The sequence below is a fragment of the Rana temporaria genome, chromosome 4 (genome assembly GCF_905171775.1).
Source record: "Rana temporaria chromosome 4, aRanTem1.1, whole genome shotgun sequence".
NCBI lineage: Eukaryota > Metazoa > Chordata > Amphibia > Anura > Ranidae > Rana > Rana temporaria.
This window is the reverse complement of record NC_053492.1, coordinates 418,062,429-418,090,070: the sequence shown is the minus strand read 5'-3', so window position 1 is coordinate 418,090,070 and position 27,642 is coordinate 418,062,429. Positions and strand designations below refer to the sequence as shown.

Sequence of the window (27,642 nt, the reverse complement as noted above, 5' to 3'; positions counted from 1 at the left end):
AATTTGAAAAAAAAAAGACGGGATAGAAGGGTCTACTTTTACAAGGCCTAAACAGTTTAGGCCTTGTAAAAGCAGCCCTAATTTTGCGTTTGCAAACTAATACTTACGGAGAAAAAACGAAGCGTAAAAGCTTTGTGGATCTCCGTAAGTGCTAATTTGCATACCCAAAGCGGCATTTCGACGAGAAATGCCCCCAGCGGCGGCCGAGGTACTGCATCCTAAGATCCGACAGTGTAAGTCCCTTAAACATGTCGGATCTTCTCCCTATCTATTGGAAACTGATTCTGTGGATCAGTTCCAAAGATAGAAACAGGGATACGACGGCGTATCAGTAGATACGCCGTCGTATCCCTTTTGTGGATCTGGCCCTAAGAGACTATCATTTTTGTTGTACTGATCCTTCAAACACTCGTTCTAAACTGTATCTTTTTTTATTTTACAAGGTTTGGGTCTCAGAGCCCAGCACTGCGGACCTCATAAGAAAAAGAGAACGCCTACGTGAACGTTTCACATATGAAGTAGATTTTGAAAACTTCAAGATGCCATTTAATAAGAATCTGGTGGAGAAATCCTTGGCATTGGTATCTACTTAGCTTTGTGACTTCAGTAAAGCAGAAGCATTGGCAAAAACATCAAGTCGCCAAAGTGTGTCTTACTAAATACATTTATTTTCATCGGTTACACTTAGAAATTACGCACATCATTATCAGGTACTGAACAGGTTCCAGGGACTTCAGTGCAGTTCTGCACATACCTTTCCACTCTGTGGTAACCTACTTGGCTGCTTCAAATCCTGTGATGATTTAACAAGCAATCCTGGCTGGCTTGTGAAGCTGTCATTCTAGAGATAGCTCAATAGAAAGTGTCAAAACTTGCTTTCTATAGCACCCTGGGATTTTGTGCAACTTTAGTGCTGAATAAGGATGAGCTCAGGTGTGTTCGCAAACTGCACGTACAGAGCCCCTCAGGAAGTTGGCACTACACAGCGCTAATCACAAGCAGTGAGACATTGAGGGTTATTTACGAAAGGCAAATCCACTTTGCACTGCAAGTGCACTTGGAAGTGCAGTCGCTGTCGATCTTCGGGGAAGATCTGAAATAAGGGGAAGCACTGCTGATTTTATCATCCAGTCATGTGCAAGCTAAAATTATGTTTTTTAGTTTCCTTGCATGTCCCCCTCAGATCTAGAGCAACTGCACTTCCAAGTGCACTTGTAGTGCAAAGTGGCTTTGCCTTTCGTAAATAACCCCCTTTGTCCCGATACGCTGCTGCAGAGATAGGGAAATGTTTCACTGCTTGTGATTAGCGCTGTGTAGTGCCGACTTCCTGGCGGGCTCTGCATGTGCAGTTTGCAAACACGCCTGAGCTCATCCTTAGTGCTGAAGAAAGCATTCAAAGGTATGTGTACTGAAATTCTGAAACCTGTTCATGAAGAAATCTCACTTCAATTTGTATTAATGTTTTCTATTCCCCAGGGGACGAAGTACATGTAGTAGTTTGTCCGATCTTTCTAGGTTTTGTCTAAGGCCCCTTTCACACAGGCAGGCTGATCGGGTCCATGTGTTAGTTTTTCAGGCAAACCCGATTGGATCCTCCAATCTCGTCTATTTAGCGGCGGGTGTCAATGGACATGTGTCCGTTGACCCTCATTGACATCCATTCTAATCCTATCCGCTAAAAACAGACAGATGAGGATCCGTTCTCAATCCGTCAGATTGGATGTCAGTCCATTTACATCTGACCACACATAGAGGAAAGCAAACTGTGGCTGTGTAGCAGAGCGGACACGGACCAGCCATCTGCCTGCTCAGAGGGGATCGGCAGACAGATTCCCCACTGAGCAGGCAGACTCCAATAAAGCTTCTGTGTAAGTGGCATTAGACTAACTGTGAGGTTCGACAGGGCGTCACCCTACCCTATGGCTGTCCGACCACACAGATAGCAAGGAGACTGCTTTGACAGATGGCACTTTTCTCCATCCCCAAGCACTTCTGCTGGCTGATGCGTTTCGAAGGATTACCTTCTTCCTCAGAGGCGCTTTTTTTTTTTTTTTTCTTTTTTGACTGCTAAGTTACCCCTATCCTGGAGGGCATATATTGTATGTGTGTGTGTGTATACAGTACTGTGTGGCCCCATAATCTATTGCCTGGAGGCCCCATACTCTCCTATTGCCCGAGGGCCCCATGAGTTGTCAGTCCGCCCCTGCTTTCAAGTGAGGAAAGAAGAAGCGTTTGGTGTTTACAAAGGCCTGATTGACCTTTCTTCTGCCCTTGGACTCATGTAGAGGAAAATCTAACACCAAGAAAAGGAGGCTTGAAAAACAGAGAGTATGGATGACGTGATATAGGATTTAAAACTACTCATCAGGGTGCCAGGAATACAGAACTCCTGAAAATGTGAGTTTCTGAAGATTCAGCTTGCAATATCTGTTCACTGATACAGACATTGGTGACACGGCAATGGGAAAGATAACTCCTGTAAGATCTCTACAGGGACAGCTTTATTTTAGACATAGATCGGCCAGATGGTACTACTGGGGAGTCAGATTAACACTCAGGTCTCCTGCCTCTGAACAGGAACTATGGCGGGACTTCTCATTTATGCAATGCATAGTATCTTATAGATGTCAATGTTAGCAATAGGTGATTTGTCATAAAGACATGAAATGTAAAACTTGCTGTATGATGCAGAAATAAATCTGCAAGACATATTGATGACTCGTTGGATACTTCAGCTTCCTATGAAGAGTTCCTGAGTTATATTTCATGCTAATAGATTGTATACTGAAATTAAATAGTGCCTTCACTTCAGTATTTAGTTAATATGGTTTATAGGAACAATTCTGCAAGCATCAGCAAGATATGTTTAACCATTTTTTGGCCATCAAGCTGTTGGTTAGATGCCAGCACACTCTCTTTCCTATCCTCTAGAACAGGGGTAGGCAACCTTAAAGATGTGGAGATCTGAACAACATGAGAGAAGTCAAAGATCACCAGTCACAATGTTGCCCAGTGTTGCCTCCTCGCACCTTATTTAAACCTCTAGTTGTCGTACTACCGTGTGGCAATCGCGTGCATTGCATGGCAATCATGGGTTTAACTCAGGTGGTGAGGAGGCAACATTTTTCCTCCTCACCACGTGTCAAACACACTCAGATCGCTTTCACTTTTCTTTCCTGCTTCTGGCACCACTCTGGAGACCACTAGCTGGTATAAGAGGTGTAGTGCAGTTGGTATCACTCAGAGGATTTCGATTTTCCAAAATCATATAATATGAGGTCATACCTAAACAACTTCAATTTATATGCAACCAGGGAGGCCCTTGCAGTACATACTGCCTCACTTTGCCTCATCGTGTCCATGTGCATGCCTCACTTTGCCTCACTGTGTCCGTGCCTCACTGTGTCCATGCCTCACTGTGCCCATGCCTCACTGTGCCCATGCCTCACTGTGCCCATGCCTCACTGTGCCTCAAGTACGGTACCTTGATCGGCGTTATCTCCTGGCGCTGTGCCCATCTTCAGTCTTGTTATCTCCCGGCGCTGTGCCCATCTTTAATCTTATTATATCCCAGGGATTTATTTAAAATGCTTATTGAGAGCGCAGTGTTTACCCAAAGGCCTCGATGCGCTCATAGAACCAACATATCCATATACAGAAAAAGATCTCTCATTCTAGTAGAGAGTAACAATCATAAAACCACACAACACAATTTAAAAAGACTTAAAAACAATACTAATGTCTGACCCTAAATAGGGCCATACGCTTGAAAAAATAAAAACTTTTTAAAAACTTCCTAAACTTTAATAGATCATTCTCAAGTCTCATATATAGAGGTAAGGAATTCCAAAACGTTGATCCTTGTACATCCAACGTCCTCCCTCCGCATTTTGTTTTTTTGAATTTAGGGACAATCAAATTAGCCTGATTAGCAGATCTCAATAATCTGCTAGGAGCGTAGTAGGTGAATTTCTCCTGCAGGTCCCATGGATGGCTTTATGCACAATACAACCCACTTTAAACAAAACCCGTTCAGCAACGGGTAGCCAGTGCAGGGCTTTCAAAGATGATGTAATGTGGTCCCCGCGACCCACACCCGTTAATAACCTAGCTACGAAGTTTTGAATCAGCTGGAGTTTGTGCAAGAGGGTTTTTGGAAGCCCCATATACAAAGCATTACAATAGTCCAGCCGGCTGCCAATAAAAGCATTGACCATGGGGACTTTATCCGCTCCGTCAATGAAATGGAATGTGGAACGCAGAAGTTTCAGTTGGTAGTAACACAAACTTACCACCTGATTTACCTGCGCCTTCAGTGTCAATTTGGAAATCCAAAATGATTCCCAAGTCCCGAACCTGGGTGGCCGGAGACGGAGATGGAATAAACAAGACCGGCCAAGAGGGAAAGTCAGTCAAGCTGGTTTTGCTCTGATTGCTAATGATGATACATTCCGTTTTGGAGCCGTTTAGTTTTAAATAATTGGCTCCTATCCAGGACTGTAACCAGGACTGTAACCAAGTGCCACCTCCTCCTCCGTGAAGGAACACTGACTCGGTTTCCCAGCAGTGAGTCAGCCTATCACGGACGAGGAGGAGGCAGCGCTTGGTTACACTACACGGTTTACACTGAATGTATCACAGCGTCGGGACATGATAAGAATAAAGATGGGCACAGCCCCCGGGAGATAATAAGACTGAAGATGGGCACAGTGCCTGGAGATAATAAGACTGAAGATGGGCACAGCGCTGGGAGATACAAGACTGAAGATGTATCACAGCGCCGGGGGATTAGGCTGCAGGTGGGTACAGCGCCGGGAGAGACTCGAGTATAAGCCGTGGGGGGCATTTTCAGCACCAAAATATTTGCTGAAAAACTTGGCTTATACTCGAGTATATACTGTATATTAAATTTTGACAATAAAACCTAGAAGATGATTGGTTACTTATGCACAGCTGCACCAGATTCTGAGTGCTCCAGTTTTAGTAAATCCACCTTATGGGTCTTTAGACAAAAACTACATATAAAATGTTTGTTGTGCGGATGTGACAAACATCTTCACATTTAAAACAAAAATTGCCATACTTTCTCTAATATATGTAGGGCCAAATCCTCAAAAGAGATACGACGGAGTAACTGCTGTTACTCCGTCGTATCCCTGGTCCTAACTATGGAACTGATCCACAGAATCAGTTTCCCATAGTTAGGACGAAGATCCGGCATGTGTAATTGAATTACACTGTCGGATCTTAGGATGCAGTACCGCATCCGCCGCTGGGGGCATTTCGCGTCGAAATGCCGCCTCGGGTATGCAAATTAGGACTTACGGAGATCCACAAAGCTTAGTTTTTTCTCCGTAAGTTTTATTTTGCAAACGCAAAATTAGGGCTGCTTTTACAAGGTGTAAACTGTTTACACCTTGTAAAAACAGACCTTTCTTGCTCGCGCCGCGATTTTTTAAAAAAAATTTTTTTGGCGCCGTATCTTTTTTTTTACCCGACGCAACTTTATTGTCCCGTCGCAATCCACAAAGCCCGACATAACGTAATTTCGCGCTATGCACGTCGGGAAAATGACGTCACGAGCATGCGCAGTACGGCCGACGCGGGAGCGCGCCTCATTTAAATGGTAATCGCCCCCTGGAGAAGAGGAACGCCTTGCGCCGGCCAGATTTAAGTTACACCGCTCAAAATTTCTAGGTAAGTGCTTTGTGGATCGGGCACTTAGTTAGAGATTTTGCGGCGGTGTAACTTAAATGGAAAAAGTTACGTTGCGCCAGGTTTTTGAGGATTAGGCCCACAGTTCCTATATTGTCAGCACCTCCTAGTGACCATAATGCATTTTTTTAAATAAATAACTCAATCAGGGAAAAAAAATGCATTATGGTCACTAGGTGCATTACATCTATTCGAGAAAGTACATTAATTTTCATTTGAAATGACGCATGTGACAAATGAACATTTTATACTTGGACCCCCTAAATGTGTATAGAATGTGCAAACTGTTGGCACAGTTAAAATGGTTGTATACCCAAATTTTACACTTTTACCTACAGGTAAGACCAGGGCTTTTTCTCTGCAGGAACGCGGGGGAACGCAGTTCTGGCACCTCCAGCTCTGAATGTATATATTGGTGCTCGCAGGTGGCTAGGGGGTGGAACCAAGGAATGGTGCTCAGAGGTGGGTAAGGAGTGGAACCAAGGAATGGTGCTCGGAGGTGGGTAGGGGGTGAAACCAATGAATGGTGCTTGGAGGTGGGTAGGGGGTGAAACCAATGAATGGTGCTTGGAGGTGGGTAGGGGGTGGACACAAGAGGTGACTCAGAAGGAGGGAGTTCCTGCACCTACTTTCCGAGAAATAAATCCCTGGGTAAAACTATAATAAGGCTGTACGGTTTAGGAGATATTCCCTATGCATGCAGACGCTGACCTCAGCGGCACATGCGCTCTGAATGCCCCAGCTGAAGGTGCGGCAGCGTTGCCACACCTTGCCTGGAGCCACGAACCTGGAAGACACGCCAAGGGCAAGATGTCAGCTCCCACGGCGTGGACCAGGCTCAGACACAGGGGCTTTGTTCTTATGTAAGTATTTCATAATGAGCTAGTATGCGCTGCATACTAGCTCATTATGCCTTTGCCTTGCAGGGTTTTTTTCCCCCCTTTTTTTTATTTTTTTAATGTCCAGGTTTACTACCGCTTTAAAAAGAAACAACATGCATTTATGAAATTTAGAATGGTTGAAGTGGAATGGTAAAATATAAATATAAAATGTCTTGATAACAAATATATATACTTTTTAAATAAATCAATTGTTTTAGTTTTTTTTTAACAAATGTGGAATTTTTCTGTATCATAGTAAATATGACAAATCTACTACAGGTATGCAATGGATTTTTTTATCGTATCAATTCCTAAAACTTAAATGTGAAAAGTACATTTCTTATATGAGATACGTTATCTTAAAATAGAAGTATAATTTAATTGTATATTAGTGATATGATCTTATCTTTTGTCTTCAGTAATTGTTTTTGAATTTTGATCTGATTTCCTTTAAAAACAGAACATATTTAAAATCCAGATATTTTGTCGTTTACATTAAATACACAGTGATAGTTATTTACTACTGCAGAGAGCAATGTACAAATTGCCGAAACCCATACCAATTAATGAGCTATCACTTTTCATTGTTTGAGCAGATGAAACATAACATTGATGATTAGTTGTTGTGACTTTTTTTGCTCTATAATTCATCATTTTTAACCACTTTCATATCGGGCCTATTCTGGCACTCCTCTCCTTCATGTAAAAATCTTTTTTTTTTACAAGAAAATTACTCAGAACCCCCAAACATTATATATGTTTTTTTTAGCAGACCCCCTAGGGAATAAAATGGCGGTTATTGCAACTTTTTATATCGCACGGTATTTGTGCAATCATTTTTCAAACGCCTTTTTTTGGGGAAAGAAAACAGTAACATGATTTTAAAAATAACAAAACAGTAAAGTTATCCCAATTTTTTTGTATAATGTGAAAGATGATGTTACGCTGAGTAAATAGATACCTAACATGTCACACTTTAAAACTGCGCAAACTCATGGAATGGCACCAAACTTCAGTACTTAAAAATCTCCATAGGCGAACGCTTACATCTTTTTTTTACAGGTTACCAGGTTAGAGTTACAGAGGAGGTCTAGTCCTAGAATTGTTGCACACGCTCTAATGCATGTGGCAATACCTTACATGTGTGGTTTGAACAGTGTTTACATATGTGGGGGCGGGACTTACATGCATGTTCGCTTCTGAGCGCGTTTGAAATTTGTATTTTCTAAATTTTATTTTAAATTTTACTTAATTTTTTTACATTTTTTTTTTTATCACTTTTATTTCTATTACAAGGAATGTAAACATCCCTTGTAATAGTAATCTATTGTGACAGGTACTCTTTATGGAGAGATGCAGGATCAATAAGACCCCACATCTCTCCCCCAGGCTGGAAAGCATGAGAGGAGAGAAAAAAAATCACCGATCTCATGCTCACAGCATCATGTTTACATCCAGGAACCCGGGCGTGACATCATATAGTCACACCCGCGCCTCTGACGGTCATAGAGATAACCGGTAACCATCTGGTTACCAGAAAGCTCTATCGTCGTCATCCTGCGCTGGATGATTCTTTCTCCGGGCCCCCCGATGGCACCGGATGGTGGTGGGAGGGAGTCGCCTATAAGGACGATCAAGTGGCGAAACTGCCGCTGTGATCATTCTTATCGTGCAGAGAATCGCCGGCTGCAAAGAATGATATCTGAATGATGCCTGTAGCTATAGCTGCAGGCATCATTCAGATATCCCTGCACAAAGTCAGTGATGTCATACGACGGCGTGCGGTAGGGAAGTGGTTAACTTGGGTGCTCAACCTGTGGCCCTCCGGCTGTTTTGCAGAACTACAATTCCTATTAGGCATTGCAAGTCGCTGAGAGTTACAAGCATGGGTACCAAAGGCAGAGGAATGATGGGTCTTGTAGTTGTGCAACAGCTGGAGGGACACAGATTGAGCACCCGTGCAAGTTTAAATGATCCCGTAGTGAACTCCACATTTTAAGATACTTAACCTCCCTGGCGGTATGATTCTGTCAGAAAAAAGGTGCTGAAAGCGGTACCATTATTTGCAAGGAAATTTGGCGTTTTATATTGTAGGTCTGTCATTTTTAGAAATAACTCACTTAAATCTGACCAAACAAGATTCTAATAGGCATCCCGGGTATGACATTTTTTTAAAAACAAAATTATAAATTATAATATAATAAATAATTATAAATAATTATAACAAATAATAATATAATTATAATAAAAATTATTCAATAATGTAATCAAATTAAAATCACTGAAATTTGCTCAGTTGCAGAATTGTTGCTGTCATTATTTTTTTTTTTTTATGACGAATTTCCCCACAAATCGCTATCGCACAATTCTGCAAGTGATTATAATTTATTATCGCTGTTTTTTAGCTGATCTAAAACTATTTTTGACATAAAGGGACACTTTTGGTTGCTATGGACAATCTACAGTTTGCAGGGAGAAAGAAACGTTTTTATTATATAAAATGACATGCATGACACAGGACAGACCACTAGGGACAAGGGGGGTGTGTTTTTTTTACATACAGTACTGTAATCTATAAGATTACAGTATACTGTATGTATAGTGTTTGTTTACTTTTTTGAATTTGGCGCCGTTCTCCGTCCCCGTGCGTCGTAACGTTGCAGGGAACGGAGATCGGCGTCACACGGAAGCACTATGTGAATCGAGCGAGGTCCCGCTCGCTCACACAGCGCGGTGGCATCGCTGGATCCAGGGACAAGGTAAGTAAAAAGTGCCTGTGGATCTAGCGAGGCAAGCCCGTGACTGACACGGGGTTACCGATAGTAGCAAGAAAATCTAACCCCGTGTCAGTCTCGGGAAGACCGCCAGGGAGGTTAAGGTAGAGTTCCACCCACTTTTGAGAGGTGGTCTTAAATGATGACCACCACTCCACCCCTCGTTTTTGGATGGTAAAAACATAACATTTTTCTTCTAACATACCTTTTTATGAAGTACAGTCTGTACTTCTGATCCATCCGGTCCGCCGCGCAGGGTGTCATATCCTCTTCTTCGGCAAGCCCCCCTGCTTTCTTCTGGGACCTGTGTGTGTGCTGGATACTTTGTGGCATTTGCGTAGTAATGGCTTTCTTTTTTTTTTTTTTTTTTTAAAACCGTGTCAAAATAAATAAAATCTAGTAAAATTAGTAATAATAATAAAAAAATTACGTGCTTGTGAGCAGAAGCGAACGCATACGTGAGTAGTGCCCGCATATGAAAACAGTGTTCAAACCACACATGTGAGGTATCGCCGCGATCATTAGAGCGAGAGCAATAATTCTAGCCCTACATCTCCTCTATAACTTAAAACATGCAACCTGTAGAATTTTTTAAACGTTGCCTATGGAGATTTTTAAGGGTAAAAGTTTGACGCCATTCCACGAGCGGGCGCAATTTTGAAGCGTGACACGTTGGGTATGATTTTACCCGGCGTAACATTATCTTTCACAATATAAAAAAAATTAGGCTAACGTTACTGTTGTCTTATTTTTTAATTAAAAAAAGTGAACTTTTTATATAAAACAAGTGCGCTTGTAAGACCCCTGCACAAATACAGTGTGAAAAAAAAGTATTGCAATGACTGACATTTTATTCTCTGGGGTGTTAGAAAAAAAAGATGTATAATGTTTGGGGGTTCTGAGTAATTTTCCAGTAAAAAAAAAAATGTTTTAACTTGTAAACACTGAGTCTGAAAAACAGGCCTGGGGCTAAGTGGTTGAAGATGTTAAAAATAATTTTATTGCCAACCATGTAATATTTGACACTGGTGCTTTTATCTGTTTACAAAAACCTCTTGGAATGTTTAGTAATTTATATGAATAGCATATAACAGTAACCATAGTTGTAAATCATAGGTATTTACTAAATAATAAAAAAAATGAAACAAAATTGTGTTAAACGTGCTTTATTCATTTAAAGCTGTGGAAACTGCGTTTGGATACATGTTTTAGAAAGATGGGTCTTTGCGTTTTTTATTTTCTTAGAAAAACCCTTGGTGTTGCCTGGAGGAGATTGAGTAGGGAAATGCAGGGAAAACTAGATGGTGGGAATGGGATTAAATGATAAAAAATACTATATATTATGAAGGATAGTGATACGATATAAATCAGTATCATTGTGAGGTAGGTTATTAGTGATGATAAAGTATTCGGCCCCCTTGAACTTTGCGACCTTTTGCTACATTTCAGGCTTCAAACATAAAGATCTAAAACTGTATTTTTTTTGAAGAATTAACAACAAGTGGGACACAATCGTGAAGTGGAACGAAATTTATTGGATATTTCAAACTTTTTTAACAAATAAAAAACTGCAAAATTATTCAGCCCCTTTACTTTCAGTGCAGCAAACTCTCTTCAGAAGTTTAGTGCGGATCTCTGAATGATCCAATGTTGACCTAAATGACTAATGATGATAAATAGAATCCACCTGGGTGTAATCAAGTCTCCGTATTAATGCACCTGCACTGTGATAGTCTCAGAGGTTCGTTTAAAGCGCAGAGAGCATCATGAAGAACAAGGAACACACCAGGCAGGTCTGAGATACTGTTGTGGAGAAGTTTAAAGCCGGATTTGGATACAAAAAGATTTCCCAAGCTTTAAACATCCCAAGGAGCACTGTGCAAGCGATAATATTGAAATGGAAGGAGTATCAGACCACTGCAAATCTACGAAGACCTGGCCGTCCCTCTAAACTTTCAGCTCATACAAGGAGAAGACTGATCAGAAATTTCAGTCTCTCGATGTGCAAAACGGAGAGACATACCCCAAGCGACTTACAGCTGTAATCGCAGCGAAAGGTGGCGCTACAAAGTATTAACTTAAGGGGGCTGAATAATTTTGCACGCCCAATTTTTCAGTTTTTTATTTGTTAAAAAAGTTTGAAATATCCAATAAATTTCGTTCCACTTCATGATTGTGTCCCACTTGTTGTTGTTTCTTCAAAAAAAATTACAGTTTTATATCTTTATGTTTGAAGCCTGAAAAGTGTTCAAGGGGGCCGAATACTTTCGCAAGGCACTGTAGTTGTGAATAAAGCACCTGGACCAGATGACTTATGAGTTCTCAAAGAGTTAAAGAGGCTGTCTCTGCATCAAAAATCTGACAGCCACATTTACAAGAAATCCAGGTACCACCATGGAACGCACCCATCTCCATTTCAACTTACCAACAGTCCTGAAGAAGGGGGTGCAATTCCTCTGAAACACATTGGCTTGATTGTTAAATTTTTTATGTTCAATAAAAAATTGTGTTTAAACCATCAAGTGTGGCATTACTTTGGACACCGGCGCATGATCCAAGGGGTAAAAAATCCTTCGTGATCCCCCGAGAAACAATCAGATTTTCCCTGGATCAACTTTACCTATAAATGTTAGGATCTGCTTATATTATGTACCGTATATACTCGAGTATAAGCCGACCCGAATATAAGCTGAGGCACCTAATTTTACCACAAAAAAATGGGCAAACTTATTGACTTGAGTATAAGCCTAGGGTGTCCATCTGCATGCCTCCCTGTGCCCATGCCTCACTGTGTCCATGGCTAGACTTACGTTTAACATGGGAGTATATAAAAGGGGTGCCCGGCTTTGAAAAATTGGTGCTCCCCCGGCCTAGGTCCCCCAGACAGCAAACTTTGCACACTTGTAGAGAAGAACTGGGACTACATGTGTGCCAAGTTTTAGGTCCGGCCAGTACTGGGTCCCCAAATTTACCGGAGAAATTACCGTTTAACATAGGAGTCTATGGAAGGGGTGCCCGATTTTGAAAAATCGGTGCTCCCCGGCCGTAAATCCCCTGGACAACAGATTTTTCACACTTGTAGAGGAAGAGTGTGACTATATGTGTGCCGGTACAGGTTCCCCAAAGTCCGGAAGATCAGGCGCAAAAAGGTGACTCAACTTATACTTGAGTATATACGGTACATTTCGGAAAGAATCCAGGGTTTATTTAAAGCAATCTACTGAGCTGACCAGAACTACCTCTTGAGGGAATCTATTCCACATTTTCACAGCTCTTATGCCGCATACACAGGATTGGAATTTCTGACAAGAAAAGTTCAATGTTAGCATTTGGTCGGAAATTCCGACCGTGTGTAGCCCTCATCTGACTTAATTTCCGACAGCAAAAATTTGAGAGCTGGTTCTCAAATTTTCAGACGGGAAAAGTTCTTGTCGGAAATTCCGGTTGTTTGTATGGAATTCCGACGCACAAAAAAACATGCATGCTTGGAATCAAGTTGACGCATTTGTGTAACGGCTACCCAAGTAGTGAGAGGGTATCAGCCGTTGGAGACGTCCTTTTCCCTGGCAAGTTGCTGTATGCAAGTAAAACCAGTATCATCCCATCCACAGGATCCAGAGAGAGAGACAGGCTCCGCTGTGAAAGGAGCAGATTAATAGTCCCATAGAGTCCCCTTTCAAGAACGAGACGGGGCTGCATTTGAAGCGTTAAAATAGACTGAATTTAATGGTACATGCTGCTGGTTTATATGTGGTTACAAGCTGTTACAGGAACAATGACAATCTCCGCCCCTCCTCACACAGTGGGGGGGCTTCAATACAGATACTTTGAAATAATGACATCCCCTAAGCTAATCACTTAATCAGTGTCTAGACACTTCGGCTCCCGGGCTATGTTTAACATGACCTGCCCAGACACATTCCTTCATCAATAGAATTCAATTAACCTTTAGAACAATACACACTCACAGATAATCCCATCAGCATACACCTGGCAGGAGACTGCTTAACTGGTAATACACAAAAGAGTCAATTAGCATTTAGCAGTGAAAGAGTTCCTTATACAATTAACCCTTTGTAGGCCTCACTGTAGGATGATTATAGATGTCAAGGCAGAGAATACATAGTTCCGTTACACTATGCTCAAAATCATTGAACTTCATTTTTCTTGGTTCGTCGTAGTGTTGTACATCACCGCGTTCTTGACGGTCTGAATTTTGTGTGACTGTGTGAATGCAACTTAAGGTGTGAGACAAAATTCAGTCGGAAAAAAATCCACGGTTTTCTTGTGTTTGCGGCATTACTGTGAAGAAACGTTTCCATCATTTGGAGATTGAAACTCTTTTCCCCCAGCCGTAAAGAGTGCCCCCTTGTCTTCTGTAAAGACCTTAAAGTGAATAACAACACCAAGTTCACTATATGGACCACTTATGTATTTGTACATGTTGATCAAATCCCACCTTGATCTCCTCTTCTCAAGAGGGAATCAATTCAGTTTCTCTAATCGTTCCTCATGCCTCTTATCAGTTTGGTTGCCCTTCTCTGCACTTTCTCCAGTTCCCCAATTTCCTGTTTGTGAACTGGTGCCCAAAACTGAACTGCACTTTTTAGAGACTCTTTAAAGCCAAAAATCTAAACAGATGATAAAAGACAAATGAATGCAGCTCTGTAGATGTATGAGTTTGACCTGGTAGTATCAACAGACTCTGTCAAGTTGTTATATTTTGGAGGTAAAACACGGAGAACTGTGAGCCAAAGTACAGAAGACAACCCCCCCCCCCCCTTATGTGTCACTTGTAAACTCACAGGTGGCGAAGTAGGTTTGGGAAAAGCTTTTTAAGCTGAAAAGGAAAATTATCTAAACTGCAGCTTGGTAGCTGATGACACAAGAATATTTATTGTGCTGTCGCTTTGATCATCTTCTTCCCACACACCAAGTTATCTCACTCCAATTATCGCTTACTATTTCTTATGCAGACACTCTGTAGGATGGGAGACTTACAAGCGCTGTATTTTAACCCCTTGACTACGAGTGGAGTTTTAAGGAGTCTGTGATGCTTTTGAAAATATAGTAAAACCTTTGATTGCAAGCATAATTCGTTCCAGAAGCATGCTTGTAATCCAAAGCATTTGTATATCAAAGCAAATTTCCCCATAAGAAATAATGGAAACTCAAATGATTCGTTCCACAACCCTTTACACTTTAATGATAGATAGATAGATAGATAGATAGATAGATAGATAGATAGATAGATAGATAGATAGGTGATCTACAGTTGAATGAATGCTTTCCACATATAAGTATACACTGAGCTGGATGAAGAAAAGCATTCTTATCCACCTATTTTATCCACCTATTTTATTCTATTTGATTCTGATTTTATATGATGTCTTTTTTATACGACATCAGTAATTATATGACTTTATGGAATAAATTTTTTCATAATGTTCTTTTTCCATGATGATTTTTTTTTTAGTGTATACATAGAAATCAAATCCGTATGTTGTCGACCTGAAGAATTATGTAATTGCTTACACATTGTTATTCATTCTTTTTTTTTATTATAATGGTGTTTATTGTAAAATAGCCTTGCATGCAGAAGTAATGGGGCCACTAGGGAGATATCACTATGGAGGGACAAGTGGACAATTTTCCAATTCCTGCCATTCAAGTCTTTTAAAATACCTTTCAAGATATAGACTCGCCACAGAATGGTGAATGTGCATTCACGGGGGAAATAAATACACTGAATAGTACAGTAAGTGCTATTTCCCATTGAAAAATAGATGTTAATGAATGTCAGTGAGAGTTGCTTGATGTGCGAATGTGCTAGGTAATGCATTGAATGTTCACAGCGTATTCATTTTATAAATGTAAATGTGTAGTAAATGTCACATGCATTGCTTTATAAGTATTCCAACCATACTTCAAATTTAATATAGGCGCTCGTTCACAGTATGGGGTTGATTTACTAAAGGCAAATAGACTGTGCAGTTTGCAAAGTTCAGTTGTTCTAGAGCTTAGTAAATGTGCAGAAGCAATGCTGACTTCCAACCTCTAATTATGTGCAAGCAAAAATGTTTTTTTTTTTTTACTTGCACGTTGAGGTGGCAGTTTTGGTAGTATGCAGAGCACACCGCCATCCTGCCTTGTGCTATAAGCAGACACTTCATCTTGGTGAAATAATCCATCTTTAAGCTAAAAGGTTCACTCACCATGCATTGGGTCTGCCATTCATTCAAATAACCAAACATCAACCATCTTGTTCTGCCATCACAGCCATCATTGTCTTTTCAAGCTCCTCACGGCTCCTTTTATTCGCACAAACAGGAAGTGATCACTCCACCAGTTAATCAGCTCCCCCATGGGAGTGGTCATCATGGGGTCATCAGGATGTCCTCTCCACACAGCAAGCACCATGTAAGGACATCCCTTTAACAGGATTGTCCTATACAATAAATACAATAAATACAATACATGAATAGAATACATACAATGAATACAATGCTGTCTAAAGTCTTATGGGTGTGTCTGGGCAGGAAATGCATCCATGCCTTGTAGTAGGCAAAGCCGTATTGCTTTTAAAACATGGACGACCTCCACCAATCCAAAAACGCTCACAAGCTCCCATATTATCGCTGATAGAATCCTTATTTTGCGCCATTCCATAGAATAACGCATATTCAGATTATACCATTATTGTAGGTGGAATGGAGGCTATCTACAGGCGTGCTCTACAAACCCCGACCATGCTGATCAGACACAGCAGAGACAAGAGCGCACATCCCTCTATAACCACTAATGTCCATGCGGAGTGAGCGTATCCCCTCCTCAACGATCGTCCGGGCTAATGCACAGAGGGCCCCTCGCTGGCGGACATATGCCTACGCCGCAAACATCACACTCCAACCTCGAGACATTTTCTACTACCAGACGAGATTCAACCAGTCTCAGACTGCCCCAGTCAGCTCTTTTAGAGTGCGGGAGTACTAAACACTGGGTGACACTATCTGTAGGAGTTGAATTACGAAAGGCAAATAGACTGTGCATTTTGCAAGAGCAGTTGCTCCAGAGCTTAGTAAACGAGGCAAAGGTTCACTTTGCAAGGAATACCCAATCACATGCAAGAAAAATAAAATAAAAAATGAATTTTTCCTTGCACATGATTGGAGGTTGGAAGTCGGCATTGCTCCTGCTGATTTACTGAGAAAAGCTGGGACTGGCCCCTGTGAAAGGGGCCATAGGTCAGTGTCGACTCTATTGGGTAATCCAGCACTGCAAGCATTTTCCACAAGAGTTGTCAAGCTTTGGTAAGAGGGACCTTTTGAACCCTCGAAAGGAATTGGCTTTTACTGAGTGGGATTTCTGATATAAACAACTTCCTAGACTTTATATACTTGTTTTCTAGCTCTTTTCTCCTTATACTCCAGTTTTTAATGCTTGCTATCCAGTGGCGTCACTAGGGTTGGTGTCACCCGGTGCGGTAAAACATGGTGTCACCCCCCCCTCTGTCTAGGCTGCCCAGCACCAAGCAGGCAGCGCACGGGCACGGGGCGCACCCCAAACCAGCCCCTGTAAATGATAGTATAGGGCAGTATAGTGGCAGGTTAGGGTAGTATAGAGTGGTATAGTGTCAGGTTGGTGTAGTGGGGTGGTATAGGACAGGTTAAGGTGGTATAGGGCATGTTGGGGTGATATAGGGTAGTTTGGGGTGGTATAGGGCAAGTTAGGGTTGCATAGGGCAGGTTGGGGTGGTATAGGGCAAGTTAGGGTGGTACAGGGCAGGTTGGGGTGGTATAGTGCAAGTTAGGGTGGCATAGGGCAAGTTGGGGTGGCATGGGAAAGTTTGGGGTGGTACAGGGCAGGCTGGGGTGGTACAGGGCAGGCTGTGGTGGCACAGGGCAGGCTGGGTGGTACAGGGCAGGCTGGGGTGGTACATGGCAGGCTGGGGTGGTACAGGGCTGTTTGGGGGGGTACAGGGCAGGCTGGGGTGGTATAGGGTTGTTTGTGGTGGCACAGGGCAGGCTGGGTGGTACAGGGCAGTATGGGGTGGTACAGGGCAGGCTGGGGTGGTACAGGGCTGTTTGGGGGGGGGTACAGGGCAGGCTGGGGTGGTATAGGGCTGTTTGGGGTGGTACAGGGCAGGCTGGGGTGGTACAGGGCAGGCTGTGGTGGCACAGGGCAGGCTGGGTGGTACAGGGCAGGCTGGGGTGGTACAGGGCAGGCTGGGGTGGTACAGGGCTCTTTGGGGGGGTACAGGGCAGGCTGGGGTGGTATAGGGCTGTTTGTGGTGGCACAGGGCAGGCTGGGTGGTACAGGGCAGACTGGGGTGGTACAGGGCAGGCTGGGGGGGGTACAGGGCAGGCTGGGGTGGTAAAGGGCTGTTTGGGGTGGTACAGGGCAGGCTGGGGTGGTACAGGGCAGGCTGGGGTGGTACAGGGCAGGCTGGGTGATACAGGGCAGACTGGGGGGGTACAGGGCAGGCTGGGGTGCCACAGAGCAGGCTGGGGTGGTACAGGGCAGGCTGGGATTGCACAGGGCAGGCTGGGCATGTCAGCTAAAATGAAAAAAAACAGGATGGTGTCACCCCTCTAGCAGGTGTCACCCGGTGCGGACGGCACCCCCTGCACCCCCCTAGCAACGCCTCTGTTGCTATCACACCAATCCTACCCTGCATCAGTCCCAGAATGAAATATGTAAGTGATCCAGCACTCTACACTCCTTTCTTTGGCCTGTCTGAAAAAAAAAATTGCCTGACTTCTTCTTTCCACCTAAAACTTTAAAGAATGATCAAATCATTTTCAGAGCATTGGACATGTAGTGAATGTATGTGTCGGAAAGTGGGCACATCTGGTTTTAGCATTCTTCATTTGGGCAAAGAATTGATTTTATGGTAAATGATAATCATGAGAGTTACCAAAACCTAGACTTCCCCCTGGGAATTCCACATGTGCAGCAAACATGACTTGATCGGAATAAATCACGAACAGCGACTGTGTCTTGTGAATATCTACAGCGAGTGACCCTGAGCAATGAATGGGCAGCAAATGAGTGGTGAGTGACCAGTGAACTGATCCTTCCCTGCTTATTAAATATGTACTTGTGCATCTATTACATGCCCGTAGCATGCTTTCTTCAGTCACAAGCCTAGTCTCTCAAGGGGCCAGCATAATGTGTGTAGAAAGCTTCTGATGTAATCTCACAATAAGAAGGCTATTACAGCACTACTGTAATTACTTACATCTCAGGCACATTACACACCACAGGCCGGCTAGGAGGATAATGTACAATAATAGTATTTAAAGGGAAACAACACCATTGGAAACCATTTAAGTAAAAATTTGCTGAAGTAAGATGTACTTCTGTTTGTCAGGATTCCTTTCATGGGCAAACTTGTGGTCTTTTTAATGTATTGCAGAGGATCTTGACTCAGCTATTTATTTTGATAGTACTTCTCACTCATAGTACTTCTCACCAGGGCTTTTTTTCAGGGGGAACTTGGGGGAACTCAGTTCCACCACCTTTGGCTCAGACCCTTTGGTGCCTGCTCACCACAATCACTTGTAAACACAGACGTCTGGTTTCTGTGTTTACAAGAGACAGCTCTGCACTCTGTGAAACCCCCCTGAACTCTGCACTCTGTATGTAATGCAATCCTGGTATTTAATGCACCTCTAAGACCCTTCTACTGTTTGTGAAATCTGAACGGGGTCGTGGTTGAGTTCCTGCACCTATTTTCTGAGAAAAAAAGCTCTGCTTCTCACTCATAGTAAGTATTGTTTATGTAGAAATTGTAGCTCCCATTCACCGGAAACATGATCTGCGTGTGAGCTTGCAGGACTAGTACGCCATATAGCAAATTTCTCTCCAGGTAAAATTGTGTGCACAATAGACACGATGGTGTCCAATCTGCAGCCCCTTGGAACATTTTATGTGGCCCTTTGGTCACCTGCAGACACTAAAATGTGTTTACCTATTGTCCTGTTATAGTAGAGATTTCTATTAGTCTCATGTAATATGTCTCCTGTCTATTTCTATTTCCTAAAGCATGTTCCCAGACTCCAACAATTCCTATAGCATGTTTACCGTCTCTGACCATCTCCTGTACCATGTCCACAGCCTCTGACCAATCCGGTGTGTCATGTCCACAGTCTCTGACCATCTCCTGTATCATGTCCACAGCCTCTGACCAATCCGGTGTGTCATGTCCACAGTCTCTGACCATCTCCTGTACCATGTCAACAGCATCTGACCATCCGGTGTGTCATGTCCACAGTTTCGGACCATGTCTTGTATCCTGTTCGCAGTCTCTTACCATTTTCTGTATTATGTCCACAGCCTCTGACCATCTCGTGTGTCATGTCAACATTCTCTGACAATCTCCTGTACCATGTCCACAGCCTCTGACTATCTTTTGTATTCTGTTCGCAGTCTCTGACCATCTTCTGTATTATGTCCACAGTCTCTGACTATCTTTTGTATCCTGTTCACAGTCTCTGACTATCATCTATATTATGTCCACAGGCTCTGACCATCTCTTGTATCATGTCCATAGTCTCTGATGATCTCCTGTACCATGTCCACAGTCTCTGACCATCTCGTGTATCATGTCCATAGTCTCTGACAATCTCCTGTAACATATCCATAGTCTCTGATCATCTCATGTATCATGTCCACAGTCTCTGACAATCTATTATATCATGTCCATAGTCTCTGACAATTTCCCCATAGTCTCTGACCTTTTTGTGTATCATGTCCATGGTCTCTGACCATCTCCTGTACCATGTCCACAGGCTCTGACCATCTCTTGAATCCTGTTTGCAGTTTCTGACTATCTTCCATATTATGTCGACAGTCTCTGACCATCTCTTGTCTCATACCCATAGTCTTTGACTATATCCTGTAGTGTTGTCTCCGATATAGAATAATTACTGAATTTTATGTGCTTCCTTTTAATGATGTTGGGAGCCTAACTTGAGGCCCAACATATTTAGAAAGTTGACCGGCACTGCTCTACTCAGTTTTGCTTAGTTTACCAAAGTTGAGAATATTACCACAATAAAAGAATATGTGAATATTCACTCCAATTATTTGATCATGTACAAATAAAATAGACATACAGGAATTTGCTGTTCACATGACTTAGTTATGTGATAATTCACACAAATTGTGTTAAGATTCGCGGGTGCATTAGTAAATGAGCATTAGTATATCTGGAAGGAGTTATAGCTCAGCATGTAAGGTTGCACGGTAGTAAAAATAAGGAGTCGCGCTATTTAAATGTGATACGAACAAAAACACCAATGATTGTGAAATACAAAATATAAGTGACTGTTAGGATAGCATGAATATGTCCACAGTAGTAAATTATTACAACACAAATGGAATATGAGCAAGCCGAGAGGTTTGAAGGAGTCCAAAGGTATAGTGATGAGAAAAATCTCAGATGTCAGTGATTGCAACCACGCTGTGATCAGGACAAACAGGAGACCTCCACCACAGATATTACTGACTCTTACCGCAACTCAGTAAAATAACAGCAAAAAGATAACAGATCCACAGCACCAGCCCAAATGATCAATCATCCAATAACGGTGTCTTTAACATAGGACCTTCCCATTCAATGGCAACCAGCATTCAGCTCCAAAGACATGTAAAGAAACACCAGGGAACATACATAGCGTAATACTGCTCAGATTTTATTTGAAAGGAAAGTAGCCAATTGCTTACTTACATTTCAGACTTTAAAAACGGGCTTCAAGCGAACATAAAAACAGTATATAAAACACAGCCGGCCGGCCTGTGTATGGGTGTGCGTTCGGAGTATCCGGATCCTCACACGTGTAAACGCGGTGACGTCAAGGCGTCTCCTCCCGACGTTTCGTCACGATAGGGACTTGTTCACGGGGGTTGCACGTTGCACTAAGGTTGCACGGTAGTTAACCTCCCTGGCGGTATGATTCTGTCTGGAATTACGTACCAAAAGCAGTACAATTATTTTGCAAGGAAATTGGTGTTTTATACTTGGGAAAGTCGAACAGTGGCGGGACTATAACGGTGCAAGCAGAAACCCATAAAGAAAAATAGAACAAATACTATAAATTTTAATAGTTTATTTAAAAAAATAGCGTCAGGTTGTAGGACATATCATAGACTCTAACGGAGCCCAATTCATAAATCAAAACAACCTGAACAAGTATAACAAAATTAAAAGGTTTCCATAACAGACATAAATACTGTAGCAGAGATCACAACCCGGTTGGTAAACCCTATATATTTCGCCTGGTTAGGCTTCTTCAGGGGTGGTTGAGATCAGAGTTTGGATTCTGATAATAACATACAGAAAAAAGAAAGAAAATTAATGATTTATACACAGATATATTAAATATACATAAACAATAAATAGAGTATATGAAGTCGCTCTGTCAGTGTATATCAACATAATGCCCACCTGCTGGTCCGTAGTGGATGTAAACAAACAACAGGGTGTATAATACCCTGATACCATCACCTGCCTGAAAAATCAGGCCAGATGGACACAAGTTGACAGCCAAAAGGATAACCTAGGCAGGAAAAAATGAGAAACCGCTGCAGATGGGATTCACACAGTCCCCAACCATCGGAGAGGCAGGGGGCGGCACCCAGAAGCAAAGTGGCCAACTGTGGAGAAGAGTAGTAATGTCAATATCTATTGTAGAGTACATAAAGAAATATTTATTTAATAAAGAGTAAAGATAGAGTGTACACTCACAGTGCTCAGGTATACAGGTATAGCATCTGTGGAGGCTTATGCCTAGCTTGAGACCGGAGGCTGGTCAGATTTGTGACAAGCTGATCCAAATGTTGTGTCAAACAAAAAAAAAATATAAAAAAATAGTATAAAAAAGAGAACAGTTAGAGATCAAGCAGGAAAAATAAATAAATAAAAAGAAAAAATGGAATAAAATAGAAGAAAAACAAACAGTTTGCTTATATATTATATTTAAAATAAATATAGTGATCATCAGCAAGAAGACTGTTCCATAGTAAAGAAAATCCAGAAAAAGAAGAACAAAGAAAAAATAGTCGAGAAAAATAACAAGCCAAAAGACTTGGACACGCAAAGGAAACAAATTTGTATAGTAAGCAGCTGGTAAGCATAGTAGGGAGAGTACCTGGTTCGTCTGTCTTAGCAGCACAAGTTAGCTCCACAGGAGTGCACAACACACTGACGCTCCACAGCCAGACACAGTCCAAGATATACCCCTTGGCCCCTCCCACACGTCCGTGCGTCATAGGAGGCGCGGTCGGGCGTGAGCGGACACAGAGTGCCAGTGCACAGACACCCAAGCTGGTGCTGGACCGGAGGCCTACAATCCCCAGCAACCCCTGGGTTGGAAGGCGTGGACGGTCGAATAATCGGCCAATCAACACGCGCCGGGGGAGGGGCACCGCCGTACAACGGAGCGGCTCGTAGACAAGGAGAGGAACCCAAGTCCAGGAGCCGGGAGTGGCCAAATAACCGATGGAAGGGGAGGGGAATCAACAAACAGGAGGGGGAAAGAAAGCACTGGCAAAAACGGGCTCACAAAGTGAAGCCCTTGGGTGTCCAGATGGAAGGGGACAAAAGGCGAAAAGACAAACGCAGCAGCATCATAAATCCTGCAGATGATATAGGATTGTCCAATAGGCAAAGAAATTGCAACTCGGTAAATAAAAAGGATATGTCAAGGCCCGTACCTTAAAGGTGCAGGGTCATTGAAAAAAACCAACATGGATATAGGCAGGGTGGCAAGAGCACATATACAATAGCAGAGCGATTTACAACAAAGTTCATATAAATGGACAGTACTCATAAAGCAAAAAAAATAATATAATTAAGGTCAAACATTTCTGGGGCAATCATATATATAAATAGAATCCCATGCATATATATACATTTAGCAAAATGCCAAAAATAGCGGGGATAGTGGAAAGGGAGAAAAGGAAGAGAGGGGGGGAAAAAGGGAGAGAGGGGGGGGGAGGAAAAACTGGAGGCAAAATGAGGGTGGAAAAGTAGGAGTTGGAACCAAATATCAAAGGGAAGGGGATGTGAAACAAAACAGACAGAGGATGCAGAATGACAAGCATCATATATTCCATGCTGGAACAACCCAGGCAGTCGCCCGATGAAGGCATGGCAAGCCCAAAGATGGAGCACAAGAAAAATGGGATTGGGACATGCAGACTAGGTAGCCCTTACAGGAAAGATTTAAAGCTGATATATTCATTCAGTCCTGGGTAATGGGTGGCGTTTAAAGTTTGTATCCATTTAGTTTCAAGTTGCAGAAGACTACGATCAATACCCCCACCCCTAACGTGTGTGGGCACATGTTCCAGGGCAGTGAATTTAACCATATTAGGCTCAAAATTGTGCTCATGTCCCACATGCCTACTGATGGCAGTGGTGGACAGTTTTTTCCGTATGGGTGCAATATGATCCGATATCCGTTTGTGGAAAGGTCTCTTCGTCTTGCCTACGTAGAAGCACCCACACATACATTTGGCCAGGTACACCACGCCGACAGTCTGGCATGTGACCCGATGCCGAATGGTGTGGGTACGTCCACCAGGCAACACGACTGTAGATCCACTCAAAATAAAAGGACACATGTGGCATCCCTTACATGAGAAGGTGCCATGAATTGTGTGTGAAGAGTTTTCTAAGGGATTATAATGACTCTGAACAAGTTTGTCCCGCAGAGATGGTGCTCTGCGGTAGGTAACTTCAGGTCGATCCTTGATAAATTTGTTGACGGTGTTATCCGCCAATAATAATGGCCAATACCTATCCAAAATTTCCCTAAACTGTGTATGGCATACAGAATATTGAGTAAGCAGACGTATTGGTTGCAGGGAGTTAACCCTTCCGGGGGGAAAAATCAAATCCCTGCGGTCAATGCTCGCAGCTCGATTGTAAGCCTTCTTCAGGATATTGTGACTGTAACCCCTATCCTTCAAACGACAGTATAGGTTTCTAGCAGCTATTTCATAATCATTCTTGAGGACACAATTCCTCTTTAGTCTAATGTATTGGCTGTAGGGTATACTTTTTACAAGCGACTGCGGGTGGCCACTAGAGGCATGCAGAATAGTATTACCTGCAGAAGGCTTACGAAAGAGAGAGGAGTAGACAGTTCCATCAGATCCAATGAAAATGGTAAGATCGAGAAAATTGATCGATTTAAGACTGCATTCCATGGTGAACTTAAGATTAAAGGTATTTTTGGCCAGTCTCTTCATAAATAAGTCAAGTTCCGCTCTGCCACCAGACCACAATAGCAGAACGTCATCGATGTATCTGTACCACGAAATGACGTGGCACAGATACATCGAGGATTCTTCATCAGAAAAAAGTTCCTTCTCCCACCCCCCCAGGTACAGGTTGGCATACGATGGGGCACATTTAGTCCCCATCGCAACCCCCTGCACCTGGAGGAAGTGGGAGAGTCCAAACATGAACACATTTCTGGTGAGAATGAACTTTAATATATCCAAAATAAATACGTTATAAGGCTCTGCCTGATCGCCTCTATCCTTGAGGATTTTACCCACAACTTCAATGCCCCTATCGTGTGGGATTGCGTTATAAAGGCTTTCAATATCGATAGCAACCAGCCAGGTATTGGGTGGGACTGATATGCCATCGATAGTTTGCAAAAGGTCAATCGTGTCCTTGATGTACGAGGACAGGGCGGTAACATGCGGGCGAAGGTAATTGTCAACCAGGGAGCTGGCATTCTCTGTTAGTCCTGCACAGCCCGATACTATGGGTCTCCCTGGTGGGCATTTTAAAGATTTGTGAATCTTTGGTAGGGCGTACATTGTAGGAACCTTAGGTTCCTGAGTGTTCAAAAAGTTCCACGTATCCTTATCAATCAGGCCCTGATGATAGGCCTGAGTGATAAGGGCGTAGTATTCATTATTAAAGCTTAGAATTACCGACTGAGGTATTGGGCGGTACCAATCCTCGTTTTTAAGGATCTTTAAACACATGCGTTCGTAGTCCTTTATGTTCATGACTACTACGTTGCCCCCTTTGTCAGAGGGTTTAATTATTATGGAGCGATTGTCCTGAAGATTTCTGAGAGCTTGTCGTTGATTGAAAGTGAGGTTTGAAGAGTTATTAGAGAGGTCAATTTTCTCGACTTCTCTTGTGGTCTGCTGGACAAATGACCATATACTGGCATTTTTGTTCAGGAGAGGAAAGTTTAACGATTTGGGTTTGAAGGACATAGGTGGAGGAAAAGTGACCTCTGAGGCACAAATTCCCAAGGTGGGTGGTACCAAGGGGGAATCGTCATCCACATGTCCCTCCTCCCATAGTTCCATCAGAGTCTCGATGGCCTGTATCTCATCGGCATCATTTTTAAGTTGTTCAAAGTTTCTATTATCTGACTCAGTAGATGGTTTGTCATAGATAACCTTGAACATTAATTTCCGGGCAAAGAGATGAATGTCTTTAATCATTTGAAATTTATCCCCCCCGATGGATGGACAGAAGGTAAGTCCAAGCTTGAGGACATCAATCTCATGTCCACTCAATGAAGTGGATGATAGATTGATGACCTCAAGATCCAAAGAGGGCGTACTCACTTCGTCGAGGGTATCGGGGTGGATGATAGTTCCATCTGTTTGCCTAAAAAAATTGGTGCAATTTTGGGATCTATACTTGCCGAGCTTTGGGGAAAGAGTGAAGATACATGTGAGGATACATTGGGTTCGCTTACCCGTCTCGTCGGGGTGGTGTGAGGTGTCATTAACAGAGGCGACGTAAGTGCCGGAGCTCGCGGAGGGTGCGCTAATGAAGCATTCGTCACCTGTGGGGTATCAGGATGCAAGATTCGTGATAAGGAAGATGGACGAAAGTTATCTAGAATGGAAGAGTTAGTTGGTAAACGCTTAGTGGTGTTGAGACCGGTTTGTGATAAAGATTCTGAGGATGTAGATTTTCGGTCATTTTTACGTTTCCGTGGGAAACGATCATGAGACATCTCTCGGTAAACGGTTGACTGACTTGATGCTGTAGAGGAAGCAGAGGTGACATTTGGTATGTTAGTCAGATTAGCAGGTACATTGCGTGTAGACGGATGGGCTGTGGGTTTGTTGAAAGTTGGTTGATTCCATTTATAAGCATACTTATTGTCATATGCAGCCTTATCTCTAAGGTATTTGCCCTCCTTAAAATTAATTAGGTCAGTGGTATACTCTTCCAAATGTTCTTTAAGGGATTTCTCCCTCTCAATGAACAGCGGATTCGATATCGACAATACCAATTCAATGTACCAGGCATTAACCTGAACATCAAGATCCTCAATTTCAGCTTCGTATTGGTTGCATAAGATGTTCATCATTTCGAACGAACAAGACTGTAAGTTCTGTTCCCATCTAAGTTTAAGGGCGTCATCTACCTTTTTGAGATTGGGGAATATTTGTATCCTCAGGCCCCATGGGGTGATCTGATTTTCAACATATTTGATAAAGTATTGTTTGTGCCAAAATATTCTGACCTTTTTTTCCAAAAGACGTTGTAATCTAGAAAATGCTCGATCAAGCTCAGGAATAGTTATATCGGCATTATTTGTATTGGACTGGATTTTGAACATAAAGCCTTCCCATGCAGCGCCACGAAAGTCTGCCATGCTAGCAGCAAAAGACGGCCTGAGAAGAAAAAGCCAGCAGAGAAAAATAAACAGATAATACAAACAAAAAACAGTGCAACATACACCGGGTGTCCTGTAGCAGGTGAGGTGGGAGCCTGCACCGCACACGGCAACCAGGTGGGGGTGACAGTGATGCACACTCAAGGTGCTGGAGACACTGTCAGTGGGGAAGAACTAGAGAAGGGGCTAAGAAGGGGATCCAGGAGGGATATTGAAAAAGAGGGAGGGGGGACTAGATGGCAAAATGATGGAAACTAAGTCCTAAACAGATATTAACATATAAATATACATATATATACACCACAATCAAAATGTCATGGGTTCATAAATAGAGCCAGAAACATCATATTTTAGTTAGAGATTGCTAGGCCACTCAGATCCAGATATGATGTATTAAAACATCCAAGAAAATATTTGGAAAAAGAGGGATAGGATCTGGCTGGTCTAGACTGAAAAATAGTATCATTAACAAGAGCACCTCATCCCAAATTTATATATGGGAAAGTCGAACAGTGGCGGGACTATAACGGTGCAAGCAGAAACCCATAAAGAAAAATAGAACAAATACTATAAATTTTAATAGTTTATTTA

At 42.5% G+C, this 27,642-nt stretch overlaps 1 protein-coding gene and 1 long non-coding RNA gene across 2 annotated transcripts in view; one reads left to right on the top strand and one right to left on the bottom strand.

Moving 5' to 3' along the window:
- The window catches only part of ANKEF1 (ankyrin repeat and EF-hand domain containing 1), a 53,416-nt gene extending 52,784 nt beyond the window's left edge, over window positions 1-632 (top strand). Inside the window, exon 10 of the mRNA XM_040351311.1 lies at window positions 444-632. Within this exon, the coding sequence (XP_040207245.1) occupies window positions 444-593 (150 nt within the window). The 3' untranslated portion in view covers window positions 594-632. The remainder of the gene's footprint in view (window positions 1-443) is intronic.
- Window positions 633-21,489: 20,857 nt separating this feature from the next.
- Window positions 21,490-22,583, bottom strand: LOC120937811. Its single transcript, XR_005748757.1, has 4 exons — window positions 22,525-22,583; window positions 22,122-22,201; window positions 21,822-22,030; window positions 21,490-21,696 (listed from the first exon to the last, which is right to left on the bottom strand). It is a non-coding gene; the product is annotated as an uncharacterized LOC120937811 (long non-coding RNA).
- Window positions 22,584-27,642: the final 5,059 nt, after the last annotated feature.